Raw genomic sequence first — 17002 nt, forward strand, 5'->3', positions numbered from 1 at the left:
GTGAACTCCTCTTGTTGTTGTTGCTTCTCTATAGTAACCTTTTGTAGATACCCAAGTAGACGTTGATTCTCTACTTCAAGAGATGCAAACTTGGATTTAAGGTTCTCCATTTTTGCAACAAGGGTGATATATTCTTCTGAGTTAATGGCAGCCATGGTTTCAGGATGGTTACAAAGGAGGATGAGAGAGAGAGAGAGAGAGAGAGAGAGAGAGAGAATTCGACTCAAACTGTCAGAACCAAGGATAAAAGATAGAGTGATGGAAGAAGGATATTAGAGAACACGAGAAGAAAGGAACCAAATACTAAGAGAAGAATGGATGTATAAGATAGAGAAAGAAAGAGAATGGATACAAGATATGTAATGAGAGCTAAAGACTGGTGTTGATTCGAATTTATTTGAGAATACATGTATGCGCTTATTTATAGGTTCCTATAGAATAACTTATTTATAGGTTCCTATAGAATGTTCTAGACCTAGAATGCTCTAGGACATTCTAGAACATTCTAGAATAATCTAGAGTTTTTACAATAATCAATGTAATATAAGAAGTAGCTTTTATTGTTTCATATAACAATAAGCTATCTTAATGGTTGAGGTTTTCAAGTATGAATTACAAGGTTCGAGGTTCAAGTCCGGGTGACGCCATAATGGTCATGTGTTCATGAAACCGGCAACCAAAGATCTTTAACCACCAGCATGTCCCTCATCTTCGACTTCTGCACTGAGTAGTTGGAGCTGGTAAGCTTGAACATGCCGCCAAACGATTCTTCCCTTTCCTGTGTTTCTTGCTCTGATGCTAGTTTGTTGAGAAATAGCGCGGAATATTGCTCGGCCACAACCGAGTCTTGAACAGTTCAATGAGAATGGAGAATACATAAATGGGAACTAAAGAGTGAACACAAGATGTTTACGTGGAAAACCCTAATAGGGAAAACCCACGGGAGCCCACAAACTCCGAACTATCACTATGAAGAAAAGGATTACAATCAGAGACTCGTAGGCAACGACCTCGAGCTTTGTTTCTTCGCCAGGCGGCGGTTACAATAGAGTATCGCTCTGTATCTCTCTCTCCCTCTCTATCGCTCTCTGGACAGTGGTTATACACCTACAATAATATCAACAACCTTACAAAGTGATTGCCCTAAGTCATATTTATACTTATATGAACTTAGGGCTATTTACAAATATAGCCTCAATAGGCTTGCTCAAGACATATTTACAAATATGTCTTCTCTTCTGGTTCTCACCAGGTCTCCTCCGGTTTCCGGATCTCTTCTGGTTCTCAATGGGTCGTCTTTATTCATCACTGGATCCCATCCGGAGAGACCGATTTCCCAACACTGTGTTTGTGTCTATGTCGTACTTTGATTTTATATAAAAAAAATTGTTTTGGTACTAACCGAATTGACCAAAGTCGATTTGATCACTGACCTGTCTACGGTTCATTACCATTTTCCGACCACCACCTTTGGTCGAGGGTATCTTAGGAGAAGATATCCGACCTCTGTTACAAGCGAGTAACACTCACTTTCACATGTATCATGTGAAATGTAATATTTTTGGTCTCATTGGTCATATTTGACCTCCGAAAACGATAATAGAATCTACCTCTCTCTCTCTCTCTCTCTTATTCCCATTCACTCTTGTTAGTTGAGAGATTAGGTTTAATCACCAATTGGCCTCTTTCACCTGTGTTCCTAATTTCTATTCTATGAAGATGTGTTTAGTATTACTATATGTAGTCTTATGTTTTCATGTGTGTGTCTACTTACATTGAAGTTTGCTTATGGTTTAAATAAACTTCTTAATTAGGTTTTTCTTAATGAGCAGAAAGTGAGGGTTCACAATATTAGTGTTGGCTAAAAGTGATTGTGAAAACACCAAACCAAGGTTAGCAATCTTGTGGAAGTGAAACACTCTAGAATTGGCAAGGATTATAAAGCAAAGACTATAGAGGTGAGAAGAGGGCGATAACAAGTTATAATATCTTAGAGGAAATTTCTCCGAAATCGTGAATCCATTACACAACATTAACCACATGGAAAAACAAATGGTCAATTTCACATGGATACATATAGGAATGCAAATAAAACAAAGACTAGTTGAAGAAAGAAAAGGGAATGCCATAAGGAATTGGGAGTGGGAAGATATACAACAACGTTAACCACTAGTTGATCAATTAGTTAAAGTAAATGGTTATCAAATCATATGGGTTATATTGGCTAGAGTTTCCCTATAACTAAGAATTCCAAGAAATAGGAAGCCATGAGACAAAAACCGAGGAGATTAATTAAACTAGGCAACATGCATGATAAGAATAGCAAATGTTAAATTAAGAAAAATGGGAAAACACTCAAGGTATTTTAAGAGCGTGGCTAAGACAAAATTAGGGCCTTTTCTGCATTAAATTTTAATGTGGTTGCCTTTGAGGCTATGTATAAAAGGGGAGGTTCTTCTTCTTCTTGATCATCTTCTTTTTCTATAATTGGGTTCAACTTTGGCAATAATTGAATGGAATGCAAAAAAGATGCATGTATGCCAATGCCTACATCCTCAAGATCAAAAGTATTTTACAAATGATTTGCTTGGTTGACTTGTAATTGACATGCCGGTCGATAATGAAGAGATGGTACAAATACGTCTCGACAGGCTATTCCAACATTTCTCCGCACTCCACAACTGAAGAGATGGTACAATATATCTTTACAATCTATCCCAACATTTTGCATCACTCAGAACAAAAATGCCATCATCGCAAGAGAGACCTTACTCAAGTTCTCCAAAGTTCAATCAATTGTTGTCATTGAAGAGACCTATTGCATGAATGACAAGCAATATGGCATTGAAAGCTAAATGCTCTACACCCACTTCAACAACCGAAGAAGATCAATTGACTTAAAATAAAAACTAGTAGATGGAAGGAGGCTACAATTGGGTGTAGGTGATGCCACGAATGTGGAAGGGAACTCAATTGAAAGGAACATTATATTAACAAATATACTATACAAGACAACATTTGAAGTAGATACCATAATGAAGCTTTTGTGTTGTTTGGGTCATTGCACCATGTCATGCAATTCAAGAACCATAAGTGTTAAGGATTTTTACCCATGAAGCTTCATGTGTAGCTCAAACATATTAGAGGACAAGCCACCTACAAAGTCAAAAGAACAAAGTAGAAGATGGCCATCAATAATGTGGTTCCCCATGTACCTAAGCTTAAAATAGTATAGAGGGGAGGCAAATGAGTTCAAACTAGAGGGATCACATTAGAGAAAGGTGGAGAACTTGGAGACAAAAGACATCCAAGATGACATGAGTGATATTGACATCTCTTTTGGACTAGTGTTATTGTTGATTATGCGGTTCATCATACATTTGATCAAGTGGTTGCTTTTTTTGGACACCTAAATTACTTAGTACATCAAGTAGTCAATTCCAATGTTCACATGAAGTCGATCTTGAACTATAACAATGACATCAATGCATTGCCCTTATATGTATGTGTATATCTATATGTATGCATGTATGCATGCATGTTTATCAAGTTCTTACTTGCATCGTGACATGATGCATATGAGAAGAATAGAAAACCTATGTATTGCTAACATTGTAATGTATAGAAGAGTAGATACCATTTTGAATCTCGTTCCTTTTTCGATCATTTTAGTTGGAAACAAAAACGTGTGGACTCATTTTTGTGTATTTTGTTTCTTATAAGAAATTGTAGGTATGTGTGAGTGTACCCACAAGAAGCTCGATCAACATTGAGAGGAGGAGAGTGGCTCATTCATTGTCCAACTCTCCATAGCATGTATGCATATTATGTATTCTCATTCATGTGGTTCTTCCATATGCATCCAGCCATATATGTATTATGTATATATGTACACACACACAATTGGATTGCCATCACTATCACCACAACATAAAAGAATAAGAAAGCAATGGAGGAAAGCTTCAGCTTTTGATTAGTTATAATTCTTCTTCTTCTTCCATTAAAAATGGACAAACCAACCAACCGACTCTCCTCTCCACTGCACTGCCGAATTTGTTGACTTGACTCTCCTTCTCTCTCTCTCTCTCTCTCTCTCTGTCTGTGTGAATGTGTGGGGAAGTGAATTGGTTGAATAAAGTGATGGATGATGGATGTGGATGGATGGATCATAGCGTCTCTTTCTGCAGAGGAGACAGAGGAAGTGAAACGCAGAGGAAAGCAAAAAAGCACCAAGAATACGTATGTACATACATAATATACATATATGTATGTATCAGTCAGTATGTATATGTGTAATGACAAAAGCCAATGCATAAGATATTACATATGTATCAGTGTATGTATACAGTATGAACACTTGTGCCTTTCCTCTTTTCCGGAACAGAAGTCTCAGAAGAAGAAGAAGAAGAAGAGGGCCAGCGTTGAAATGTCTTCCTCCTCCCTCCTTCCACATGCTTTGTATCCAAAAAGTCTAACTGATCTTTCAAGATCTATCCATGGAAGAAGGAAGAAGCTCCTCAGTTTTCTCCTCCACCTCAATCTCCCCTGTCTGCTTCTTTGCTGTATGTATATGTATATGTATGTGTATGTTTTATTATGTATAGATTCACACAGAGTCACATGTATGTAGAGCTATCTCTGTAAGGCTCCCCTTCCCCCACTCGCCCATCCCCTTTGTTTCTACTGTATGCATACATACATACACCATATCTGACCTCTTCTGTCTATTTCATATCATACATGTCTAAGCCCCCCTTCTTCTTCTTCTTCTTCTTCAATCATCATCATCATCATCTTCATCATCTTCATCATCCAGAAGTTTAAGCATATATGGCTAGACCCATCATCGTCAAGACTCTCTACTTGCTTCTATTCTCCCTTCTCCTGGGAGCAGCAGATTCTTGCACCGACCAAGACCGAGAAGCTCTTCTCGCCTTCACACATTCTGTGAACTGGGCATCCATCATCGGCTGGGCACCCAACAGTGGAAGCTGCTGTAATTGGGAAGGAGTGATTTGTGATAATTCCTCACGAATTCGGAACATTTCTCTGTCCGGCAAAGGCCTCTCTGGCAACTTATCATCAGGATTGGCCAACATAGCATCCCTTGAGGTAATCAATGTCTCGCATAATCAATTATATGGGCCTCTCCCACAAGACCTTTCAACACTCCCATCCCTCCGCACGCTTGACATCAGTATCAACAACTTCTCAGGTGAGCTCTCTCCTGTGTTAGTAGGTTTCCCCTCTTTGCAACTTCTCAACCTCTCTAGCAATGGCTTCAAAGGTAGCTTGCCTTCCTCGTCTTTAAGGAATTTGACCCTATTGAATCGATTCCTGGCCAGCAACAATGATTTAAGTGGAGATTTGCCACTCACCCTATGCCAATCTTCCCCCCTCCTTCAAGAAATGGATCTGTCCTCGAACAGCTTCTCGGGAGAAATCTCTAATGATCTCGGACATTGTGGCTCTCTCCAAATATTAGATCTTAGTGATAACAACTTGGTGGGTAATCTACCCCAAGGTCTTTACAACCTAACCTCATTAACTATGCTTCGCCTCGCTAGGAACAATTTCACTGGCGGACTAGATGATGCCATAGGCAAGCTAACCAGTCTCTCCCATTTGATGTTGGGCTCCAACAACTTCATGGGGCAACTTCCCTCCAACCTCTCCTCATGTACAAACCTCAAGGTATTCACTGCGAATGCGAACAAATTCAATGGCTCCCTAGATGTCGTCCGATTCGATCAATTCCTGATGTTAGAGAATCTTGATCTCAATAGCAACGCTTTTGTCGGGTCGATCCCACCCTCGTTAACCAAGTGCGTGGCGCTCAAGAGCATAAACTTTGCGAAAAACAAGCTTTCGGGGACGATTCCATCGTCTTTGTATCAATTGAAGAACCTAACCACATTCTTGCTATCAAGCAACAACCTCAATGGGAGCATAAGCTTGCTCGATGGCAGTGAACAACTTGTGAGTGTGATCTTATCCAAGAATGTGTTCAACGAGAAACTACCAGATAGGATGCAAGGGTTAACTAATCTACAGGTGTTCGCCGTCGGAAACATCCGTGTCTCTGGCTCCATCCCGGAGTGGTTGAGGAATTGCACAAAGCTACAAGTGCTTGACCTCTCGTGGAACAACCTAACCGGACCTATCCCGTCATGGATAGGGTCCTTTCCACATCTTTTCTATTTGGATTTATCCAACAACTCTTTGTCGGGAAGTATTCCGCCCGAGCTTTTCTCATTGCCGACGCTGATGCATTTAGATACCAACCTCACTGGATTGCAATCGGTGGTTAGCAACCTCGCCATAAAACAAAAGGTCGATGTCCCAGAGCTACAATACACACAAGTTTCAGCTTTTCCACCGTCTATTTACCTCTCCCACAATCGCCTCCAAGGGTCTATACCTTCACAAGTGGGTGCTTTTATTCTGATTCTAGACATGGATTTGAGTTTCAACAATTTGTCGGGAAACATCCCGGAGACAATCGCCAATATGACAGACCTAGAAAGCCTTGATTTATCATACAACTCTCTCACAGGCAGGATACCTTCATCATTGACTAAGCTCACCTTCCTTTCTTATTTCAATGTTTCGTATAATCAACTGGAGGGTCAGATACCCGTGGGCAACCAATTCTTGACGTTTTCTAACAAAAGCTATGAGGGGAACCCGGGTTTATGTGGTGCCCCTTTATCTTCCCCATGTGGGAATGGTAATGCCCCTGGATCCGGATCTGATTCCAACTCGTCAAAGAAGAGAAAAAGCTTGATTCTAAGGGTTGCTATCATCGTCCCTATTTGCACAATTAGTTTTGTTGCATTGCTTTTCGGTTTGTTCACTTGGAAACTAAACAGACGAAATGTCGTGTACCAAGGGAGCGACAGTTTCCATGGCTCTGAAAGCCCACAATCCCTCACCGAGGCCCTCAATTCCACGGTTGTCATGTTCCATACTATCCATGGAAATCTCACCATGGCTGACCTTTTCAAAGCGACAAACGACTTCGATTCGGCCAATATAGTGGGATGTGGTGGGTTTGGTCTGGTATATCGAGCTGACTTGGATGATGGTTCGAAGCTAGCAATCAAGAAGCTCACGGGAGATTGTGGGCAAATGGAGAGAGAATTCCGGGCCGAAGTGGAGACACTTTCCAAAGCGCAACATGAGAACCTAGTTCCTTTACAAGGGTATGTTCGATTTGGGAATGACAAGCTACTACTCTATTCCTACATGGAGAATGGAAGCCTAGACTATTGGTTACACGAGAAGGTAGATGGGGGAACCTGCTTAGATTGGCCTACCAGGCTCAAGATTGCTCGAGGGTCCGCGCACGGCTTAGCGTATCTTCATCAAGTGTGCAATCCTCACATCGTACACCGAGATATTAAATCAAGCAACATCTTGCTAGATGAGAAGTTTCGAGCACATTTAGCCGATTTTGGGCTAGCAAGGTTAATGATGGGAACGGATACGCACGTGACCACGGAAGTGGTGGGTACATTGGGTTATATACCACCCGAGTATAGTCATGCGATCAACGCAACGCTAAAAGGCGACGTGTATAGCTTTGGGGTGGTCCTGCTCGAGCTCCTCACGGGGAGGAGACCCGTCGACGTGTGTAAAGGAAGAGGGGCGGGTGATCTCGTGTCTTGGGTGATTAACCTACGGACCATGGGTCGATCCAAGGAAGTTTTTGACACTGTGCTTCTTTCTCAAAGCGAGGAATATGAAGGGCAAATGATTCAAGTCCTGGATGCGGCATGTCCTTGCTTGAACACCGAGCCTTCGAAGAGACCAGCGATTTCCAAGGTAGTGAGTTTGTTGGATAAGATTGGCCAAGAACAGATCTCAAAGTAAGTGTTCTTGACCATGGAATAACATGAAGGATTCTTGAGGTGGGACAAACATGAGGCATCCAAATTTGAAGGTAATCTTTTTGTTATGGCCTTAAATCCGTGTTGTGATTTGTGTGTGTAATATCTATATACTTGAAAACCTCACTTGATGTAATATATACTCCTCTCCCCCGTAAAAGAACTAATGTCTCATATATATATATATATTTATATATATGTATGTATGTCATGTATGACAAAGAGATATTTAGTGGGGAGTGGATTTCTACCCACAGTGTTGGGGATTTTCTTTTTACCAAATCAATGAAATGCTTTTTTATGTTAAATGAAGCGTTGGTTGTAAGGTCCACAATGAATTTTTACCTCCACATTTGCTCATCCAAACCACTTTCGATGTGCAATCAAATTCTTTTTCTCTTCCTTTATATATACTATATATAAACATAAATCGTTTAGTGTTTTATGTTTTTCTTTTTGTTTTGTACTAAAGAATGAATGATAATTTGAGTCGTTGACAATACCCCCTTATTCTTATTCTTTTAGCACTAAATTTTAATACTACATTGTGCTCATCACTAACCCATGTTATGTGGCTTCAATGCACTTGAAAAAAGTCAACATGTATGATGTGTCAAGTATAAAGTTACGATTCACAAACAATATGATCGTGCGAGTAGACCAATATTACAGATATTATGACGCCAATTGACATAAATCCTGGAAATAATGATTCTAGCTAATATAAACCAAGAATATAGTCATGAAAAGTGACATAGAAAGCAATCCATTGTAACCTGAGGTTACGTTAGTATCTTGAGAACCGCTAGTATATCTAGAAAGTAGTAGCCTTGTGATTCAATAAATGGGTATGAACAAGACACTTTAGCCTCGGTTATATGCCATACAAACCCCAACCATCAATTGCTACACATGAATGAGTAAACTGATTGGGATGGAATTCCCTTGTTACACCAAAATAGAACACCCATTCAAATGATCGTCTCAGTTGCCACAAGAGAGAGGTTGTCGAAGTTCTAACCTACAATTATGCTCAGTGAATCTTGTAAATATAATTATTGGCTAGTTTTGGTAGATTAATCTTTGACGATATAATTGAACGTTCATCCTTCATGCATGTGTGCCGCCATATGCTATGATCCATAGTAGATCCCTTTCTCCAAGCTGAGAATAGCCCATTATTTATTCATGGGATGACTATTCCATTGTGAAATAAAGAATTGGATGAATTGATGGATGATAGCAACGAGAAACGTAATTATTACACACCACAATGTGTTCTCTTGTTCAAAATTTTGAATCTTGCCTCAAATATTTTGGATAAACATAATCAATTATATCGATGATGAATACAATGTTGGCTAAAGCATATTATGGTGGTGATATGATTGCATTAGACATGTTGAGATGCTCATTGCTCACATTGAATTTGGATCCACTCACTAGCCATATTGGACAACATTTGCCCCATTTCCACAAGGTGCTACAATGAAGACGATTTCGCTATAAATTTTTTGTATCATTACAACCATCAATGCTCCACGAGTACTTGAGTACTTGAACACAATGAAAAACTCTTCCAAGCACTAGCAAGACAAGAAATGGTTGTTGGTCACCCATTAGGCGACTTTTGCAAACCGAGTCCTGTTTTTATAACAAGCTCTATAAAATCGAACCAGAGACAACATAGAAATCGAACTGATTTAGCTCTTCATTTAACTCTTAAATATATTTATGTATCCTACGTGTGGCAATTGGATATGAGCCACTCGTAGAATTACAAACATATTTTAGCTCAACCCAATGAAGAGCCCAAGTTGGTGGTAAAAACATTGAATATGCCAAGAGTGCGAGTGGAATCAAGAGAAGAAGAGCCACTCATAGAATCTACAAACATATTTTAGCTCAACCCAATGAAGAGCCCAAGTTGGTGGTAAAAACATTGAATATGCCAAGAGTGCGAGTGGAATCAAGAGAAGAAGAGTCGATACGCAACAGTCTGTTGATCAATCACAGAAGTTAAAAAAACACCGACTGTTGACACCATGGAGCAGGACGCGGAGAAGGGGAAAATGTCGACAATGTCCCCCCCGAACGAGGTCCTTGGCTTGCCCGAAATTCCACCAGCGGCACATGAGTTCGCGGCCCTATTACAGTTCAGGACATCATACGAGCTGGTGGATTGACTCGCTAAAAGAGTACAGTACGCGTTCGCGTTCGACTTACTGAACCAGGAGCATAAGGATCGGGAGATGATCCACAAGGCCATGCTCGAAAAGGAAAAAGAACTGCAAAGAATCGGCCGACAACGTGATGCGAAAAATAAAGGCACGACGATTCAAATGCCTACCCTTCACATGGCCCTTGTCGAAGTGCATAAGGAGTTCGCCAGAACTAATAGAGCAGCGAAAGACATGGCCGAAGCATGCAAAAGGGCGATAACGGCAGCCGACCACATGCATACAGAGTGGTCGGCATTAAAAAAGAGTAATGGCAAATTGTCGGATCGACTCTGACAGATGGAAGAGAAAATGAAAGAAGCCGACGACCATATGCAAAATTGTGATTTTGCTGGTATCCCACACGTACATGATAAACAATTATGGGATCAACTCCATGCAATGGAGAAGCAGGTCAACTGGGCAAACCGAAGAGCGGAAGAAGCCGAGGCAACGGTCAAGAAGATGGAAGATTGTATGTAGTTAGCAAAGACCAAACTAGGGGCTTTGTTGGATGCCAAAGACAAAACAATAAGCGCCGCCATGGAACAACAATTAGAACAACAGATGGAGGAGGAGGAGGAGAAGGTAGAAGAGCTAGAGGTATTGTATATTCATATGCAGGAGAAACATTATGCCGACCAAATGGATCAGCTAGTGCTTGAGAAGTCTGGGAAATGCATACGAAGTATGTGCAACATAAGGCGCAACTTGACCTGGAGAAAAACGAACTAACCAAGAAGTACAACAAGATCGAGGCCAAGTATGGGCAAAAGCGGCTAGCATTATTAGTGGCGGAAGCAAAGCTCCAGTTCGATCAAGGTTCAACAGAAGTCTAATTGGCCGAAATGAGGAAGGAAGTGACCACGATGTAGTACAAAGTAGGCATGGGAGAAGAGAAAGTACGCCCGATTTTATCGGTGGTAATCGAATCCCGGGACAAAGGTTGGAAGACATGGTCGGCACAGGCTACCGAATTACAGTTATTGAGGACGACCATGACAACCGGAAGAAGTAGGGTGGGTCAGGGTTTCTTAAAGATGGATGAAGCTGCAATCACCGGAGTCCAAGAAGAGATCGCTAGAGACCTATATGAGCTATCCACAAGCCACAGGGAGGAGATCGTTAAGCTCATGGAGAACTATGACGGCCATCACATGGCCACTGCCTTGTAGCTGGATGCCTATGAGCGACAACGTCGGAGACAGACAGGCGAATTGGGGGCATCCGAGGACGAGGACGAGGACCCACCTTCTGACGAATTTGGCCACACCGTACTAGTGAGTGGCGATGAAAGAAACACCGAGCAGGAGGAGGCGGAAGCAGAATCAACACGAAGGCCGGAAGAGGAGCACCATACAACCGACGCCAAAAAAGAACTGACATTGTTTGACATCCTAAACAAAGAGGTAGGTGACGATGATGGAATTAGGTGCCGACATTGATGAAGTCCAAGACCAGAAGTAAAGGACGGGGTTTGGCCATGCCAGGCACTGTCCCACGAGTGTGCCAAGTGTTAGCCGGTGAACTACCTAGAGTTGAATGGTCGGAGTTGGACAAGTGTGAAAGAGGGTCGGAGTCGGAGTCGGTAATAATAGGAGTCAGCAATATGAACAGGAGTCGGAAAGGTAGAAGGACAAAGATAAAATCAGAATATGAAAAGGACGGAAATTAATATTTTGCTAAGTGTAAAATATATTAAGTTACTTAGAATAGATTTGTTGTAATTCTTGCCAAAGAACACAAGTGTAATCTTGGAAAAGAGACTCTCGGATTACCTATAAAAAGGGACCAAGAGCATTGTAACATCATTGTTCTATTTTGACTAATATAAGTTTAGTAGTTAGTGTATCTCTTGTGTCGACTACATTGTGTCATATCTTCTAATTGTTTCTGTGTTGAACATTTGAATACAATCTCTACTACATAATTCTATTACAACAAATAGTCGATCATCGGCACATGTTAACCATAATTGTTATTCTCGGTTTATCAATATTTGAGCATAGGACTAGTGTCGACCAATCTAATCCCCTACCATAATCTGCTTGACCGAAAGTTTGGAGTCGACGTTTGACCTATTGTGTCTGTTGGAGTCTATCAGCAAATCCAGAAAATCTAGCAAATCTCTCTCGTAACTATGGAGTCCGTAAGCAAGCAAGAATATATGCGCGTTCTCTCCGAACTCGATATGTTAACAACCAAATTCGTGGCCCTAGAGCAAGAAAGTCAAAGATTGCTAGGCGGCCTACAACAAGTAAGTGCTGAGAAGGTACAACAATTTGAAGAGTTATCTCAACGAGTGCATCAATTGGAGGCTACTCTATTGCAAAGACAAGCGGTGAAAATTCAAACTTCACCGAAAGAACCAAAGATTAGTCTACCGACCAAGTTTGATGGTAGAAGGTCTCAATTTCGTGGAGTTTTAAATCAAGTACAACTTGTGATTAAATTGCATCCTAGCCGTTACCCAACTGATGTTGCTCGTGTGGGACTAGTTGGTACCTTGTTAACGGGTAGCACATTAGTGTAGTTTGCACCACTCCTAGAGAAGCACTAAACATTATTAGAAGATTTTGAAGGGTTTATTAACGAGTTCCAAGCCAACTTTGGAGACACCGATAGTATGAGGACCGCAATAAACAAAATTCGGGGATTACGGAAGGAGATCGTCCTGCTTCCGCTTATACTGCAGATTTTTGCCTTCTAGGATGTGATATTCCATGGGACGAGGCGGCGTTAATGGACCAATTTCGTTTAAGTTCTGCGCAATGATGTCAAGGATTTACTTCTTACCTTCCATGATGATCCAAAATCTCTTACTGAAGCAGTAAGTCGGGCCGTGCGATGTGACAATTGCTTATTTGAGCGGCATTCTGAGCGCCAACAAATGTTACGCTTCTGACCAACAGAAACATATGATTTGGCGGTCGCAACTCCACCCCAAGTATCAAAGTCGAGTTTGATGGAAGGCTCTACTCCAATGGAAATTGAGACAACACGACGTCGAGGACCATTATCCGATGCTGAAAAGCAACGACGACGAGCGAATCGTCTATGCCTTTATTGTGGTGGTCCATGGCATATTGTTGTGAATTGTCCACTGTCATAAATCACGACAACAAGTTAACCAAGTAAGTGCTCATGACAATCCCATCTCAATTTCTTCCCCACCTTTTGTGAATGTAAATTTGTGGAAGCGTTAGACAGAACCGGCTCAGCCGGATAACAACAGAGAATAAGATGAAGGTTTAATGGAGAAGCTTAATACACAAAGAGAGTATATACGGGAGAGACAGAGAGAGCAGAACGTAAACATAGATTCAAAATAATAACAACACTCTGTACATAGAATGTGCTCAGAGAGTGCTTTTATACAAGTCCATAAAAGACTGACAGGTACTTCAATATTCCTACGTGCGACTAACACTAACTACAAGACAATGATTACCTAGTAGTCTAGGCTCCTACTAGGCTTCTGGTTCCCACTCGAATCTAGCTCTTCGATCTGTCTCCCTGATCTGGCCGGTTGTTTCCAGATACCGATCCGGCTCATCCTTCTGGATGCCAATCCAGCTCAGGCTTATTCAACCGATCCGGATCCGGTTGAGTTTGCTTGCTCAACACTCCCCCTCAAGCTCAACTTGAGGTCGGATCGTGGTGTTAGTGTCTATGGCAGCCGGTTCTTCTACTCGACTCCTTCTGGCGTTGCTCCGCCTTGCTCGCGCTCCTCGTCCGGTCCGGTCCTGTTTGCCGCGACGCTTCTGGTTCTACGCACCTCGACCTCCTCGGTCGGCTTGTCTGCTCAACAGGCCCATTTCAGCTCCCTTGCTGCTGCGACTCTGGCGCTTGTCGACCCGTCGGTTCCTTCGTGTTGGCGTCAACTTGCATTGTGTCCATGTCCACTTGGCCTTTAGTCAATCCGGCTCCTCCGAATCCAACTGTTGAAGTGAATCGGCAGTCTTTGATTCGTTCCCACTCTTGTCCGAGTTGGTGTTCTCCAACTCGTCTTCTGGTTTCAAGCCCTTCACCACGTTAGACCATGTCTGGGTCTTGGTCTTCTCCTTTTGGTCGGCTCTGTCCTTCTTGACTCTGTCGTTGCTACCGCTCATTCCGACTTGTTCGGATGTGCCGAGTCGGCCGATTTTAGCAAGGCCGGGTCCGGTGATGACTATATCATCCATGTATAACAAGTTACATACCAGACCTTCTGGACCTTTCTAGATGAACAACGAAGAGTCTAACTTTGAGGCCGAAAACTCCATCTTACACAACCAACGTGTGATCTTCGAATTCCAAGCACATAGGGGCTTGCTTCACGCCGTAAAGGGACTTCTTGAGCCGGCACACTGCTGACTTGTTCATTTCCGACTGAAACCAGGGGGCTGGATCATGTAGACTTGTTCTTCAAGGTCACCTTGAAGAAACACATTCTTCATGTCCATTTGGTGAAGATGTCATCCCCTTGCCGCAGCAACCGCTAGCACCACACAAACCGTCGTCATCTTTGCTACCGGAGCGAAGGTCTCATCGTAGTCGATTCCGTGGGTTTGTGCGTATCCTTTGGCTACTAACCAGGCCTTGTACCTTTTGACCGAACCTTCAGCATTGTACTTTACTTTGTACACCCATTTGCAACTGATCGGTTTGCAATGTCGGGGAGGGTCAACTAGGTTCCATGTGTCGTTGGCATCAAGTGCCCGCATCTCTTCCTCCATAGCGGCACGCCAATGTGCGTCCTCTGCCGCATTTGTGTAGCTCTCCGGCTCATGCACTTCTGGCATTTTCATCATGTATGCATAGTGATGCGCCATGTACTCATTATATCCATACCTTTTTACGGGGTTCTTCTGGCGGGTCGATTAGCGTAACTTCGCGTTCGTTGATTGCAAGGCCTTCTTGGACGGCTCAGACTTCGTTCCTGAAGGTTCATCTTCGTTCTTTCTGGAGTTGGATTCGCTCCAATCCGACTCGTCTCTGTCGGTGGCGTACTACGACATCTTCTTCTTCCCCTTTTCTTTGCGCGTGAATCGTCTCCTCGGTTCCTTTCCCGAGGAGAGCATGACCGAGTCGTCGCTGCTCATCGGCTTGTCATCTGGTTGACCACTCTGACTCAACCAGTTCGGATTCAGTCCACTCATCCAGAATGAGATCAGACTCTCATCTAGAGTACCGAATCATTCTTCATCTTCTGCCCGAATCCTTTCGGGCTCACTGGCCTCATCTTCCGGGATCGAGTCGAAGTCGGACATTAGAGTCGGTAGAGAGTACCATGATGCCAACTCATCAAACTCGACATCTCGGCTCACTCGAACTTATTTTGTTCGGGGGTTATAACACTTATAACCCTTTTGCTCATGTGAGTAGCCGACAGGGATGCACTTCTCCGACTTCGGATCCAGCTTTCTCCGCTTCTCATCTGGCATATGCACATATGCAATGTTACTGAATATCTTAAGGTGTCTTAAATTTAGCTTCCGTCCGAAATATAGCTCGTGTGATGACACCTTATCCCCGATTCATTTTTGGATGTAGACGGCCATCCGAACCGCCGGCCCAGTAGAACTTGGGCATGCTATTCTCTTCCCGCATTGCCCGTGCCGCCTCCATAGTCGACTGGTTCTTCCATTCTGTGCCAGTCCCCATACATCCGAATGTATTAGATTGAGCTTGTTATGGCGCCGGTTTCTTTCGGTGGGGAACAGAAGCTAGTGTTGCTTCCCGAGATGGCAGGCTTCCCAAATTTGGGCCTTTCGACCATTGAATATTGGCAATCTGAAAACAACCTGTTTCGATTGCAGGTCTTGAAGCCTCTGATAGCTGATGTGGCTGATACGCTTGTGCCACAAGTCGATTTCAGGTTCGACCTTTTATCCTTTTGCGAACATAGTAGTGCCGACGTCGTTGGTGTCGAGGTAAACTCCTCCCATCTCGGCGCCCTTGCATAATTATCCAACCTTCTTCCTCGATGAAGCACCCGAAGTGCGTAAACCACACCTGTATCCCCTGGTCGACGATCTGTATTAGAGATGTGATCTAATGTAAGTGTCTGATAAGGAGAAAAGAATGGTAGATAGATAGATAGAAAGGACAGAGAGAGAAAGAAGGGTGTCGATCCACCCGACCACCCCCGAGCGAAGGGATCGAGACGGACTCGAGCCTCGATCGATGTCCCATACCACTATCTTGGCGTCGAGTCATACTTGGTGTGGCACGCTCGCTACAAGAGTTGAACCTCCATGAAACAAAGTCTCGACGTAGTCAAAAGATGATGAAATGAGGGTAGCTAGGCCTCTTATTTATAGCGATACCCAAGGCCCCTAGGCAAGTTCACACTTGGCCTAATGGGTTGTCTCAATCCCAAGGATTAAAAGTAATCCTCCCCTTCTTTACACTCTCGTTTAACCCTCACACTCATCCACGTGTATAGAATACTACGGTAAATTCTCACCACAACATATTACATGGTCATGCCTGTAACATACTACCCCTCTTTAAAACATTGCACTCTTGCAATGGAAAGTTAGGGAAGTTAGTTCTAAGAGTATTTTCGCGTTCCCATGTGGCATCTTTTATTGATTTATCCATCCATTTTAGTTTAAATTCTCGGATTTCTTTAGTACGTAATTTTTTGGTTTTAAAATCGAGAATTCTTTCTAGTACATGTGGTTTAGAAGATAATTCTTCAGAAGTAACTAGAGTTTCAGTTGTAACTGTATTGTCGACAGAACCTAGAAGTTCTTTTCGACGACTCACATGAAAAACTAGATGCATTTCAACACCATCGGGAAGAGCGAGACAATAGGCTGATGACCCAATGCATTTGAGGACTGTAAAAGGTCCACAAAACCGTGGGGCTAACTTAGCACACTTACCCTTAGACAATGTCTT

The 17002-nt window shown here is 42.6% G+C and overlaps 1 protein-coding gene across 1 annotated transcript; it reads left to right on the forward strand.

The window, feature by feature from the left end:
* Positions 1-4686: 4686 nt before the first annotated feature.
* On the forward strand, positions 4687-8200 carry LOC147850824 (phytosulfokine receptor 2-like). Its single transcript, XM_087335499.1, has one exon. The coding sequence runs from the start codon at positions 4831-4833 to the stop codon at positions 7873-7875; it is 3045 nt and encodes a 1014-aa protein (XP_087191625.1). The 5' UTR covers positions 4687-4830; the 3' UTR covers positions 7876-8200.
* Positions 8201-17002: the final 8802 nt, after the last annotated feature.

The sequence above is a fragment of the Azolla caroliniana genome, unplaced genomic scaffold (genome assembly GCF_043228905.1).
Source record: "Azolla caroliniana isolate FFs.n. ecotype wild unplaced genomic scaffold, voAzoCaro1.0.p SCAF_20, whole genome shotgun sequence".
NCBI classification, from domain to species: domain Eukaryota; kingdom Viridiplantae; phylum Streptophyta; class Polypodiopsida; order Salviniales; family Salviniaceae; genus Azolla; species Azolla caroliniana.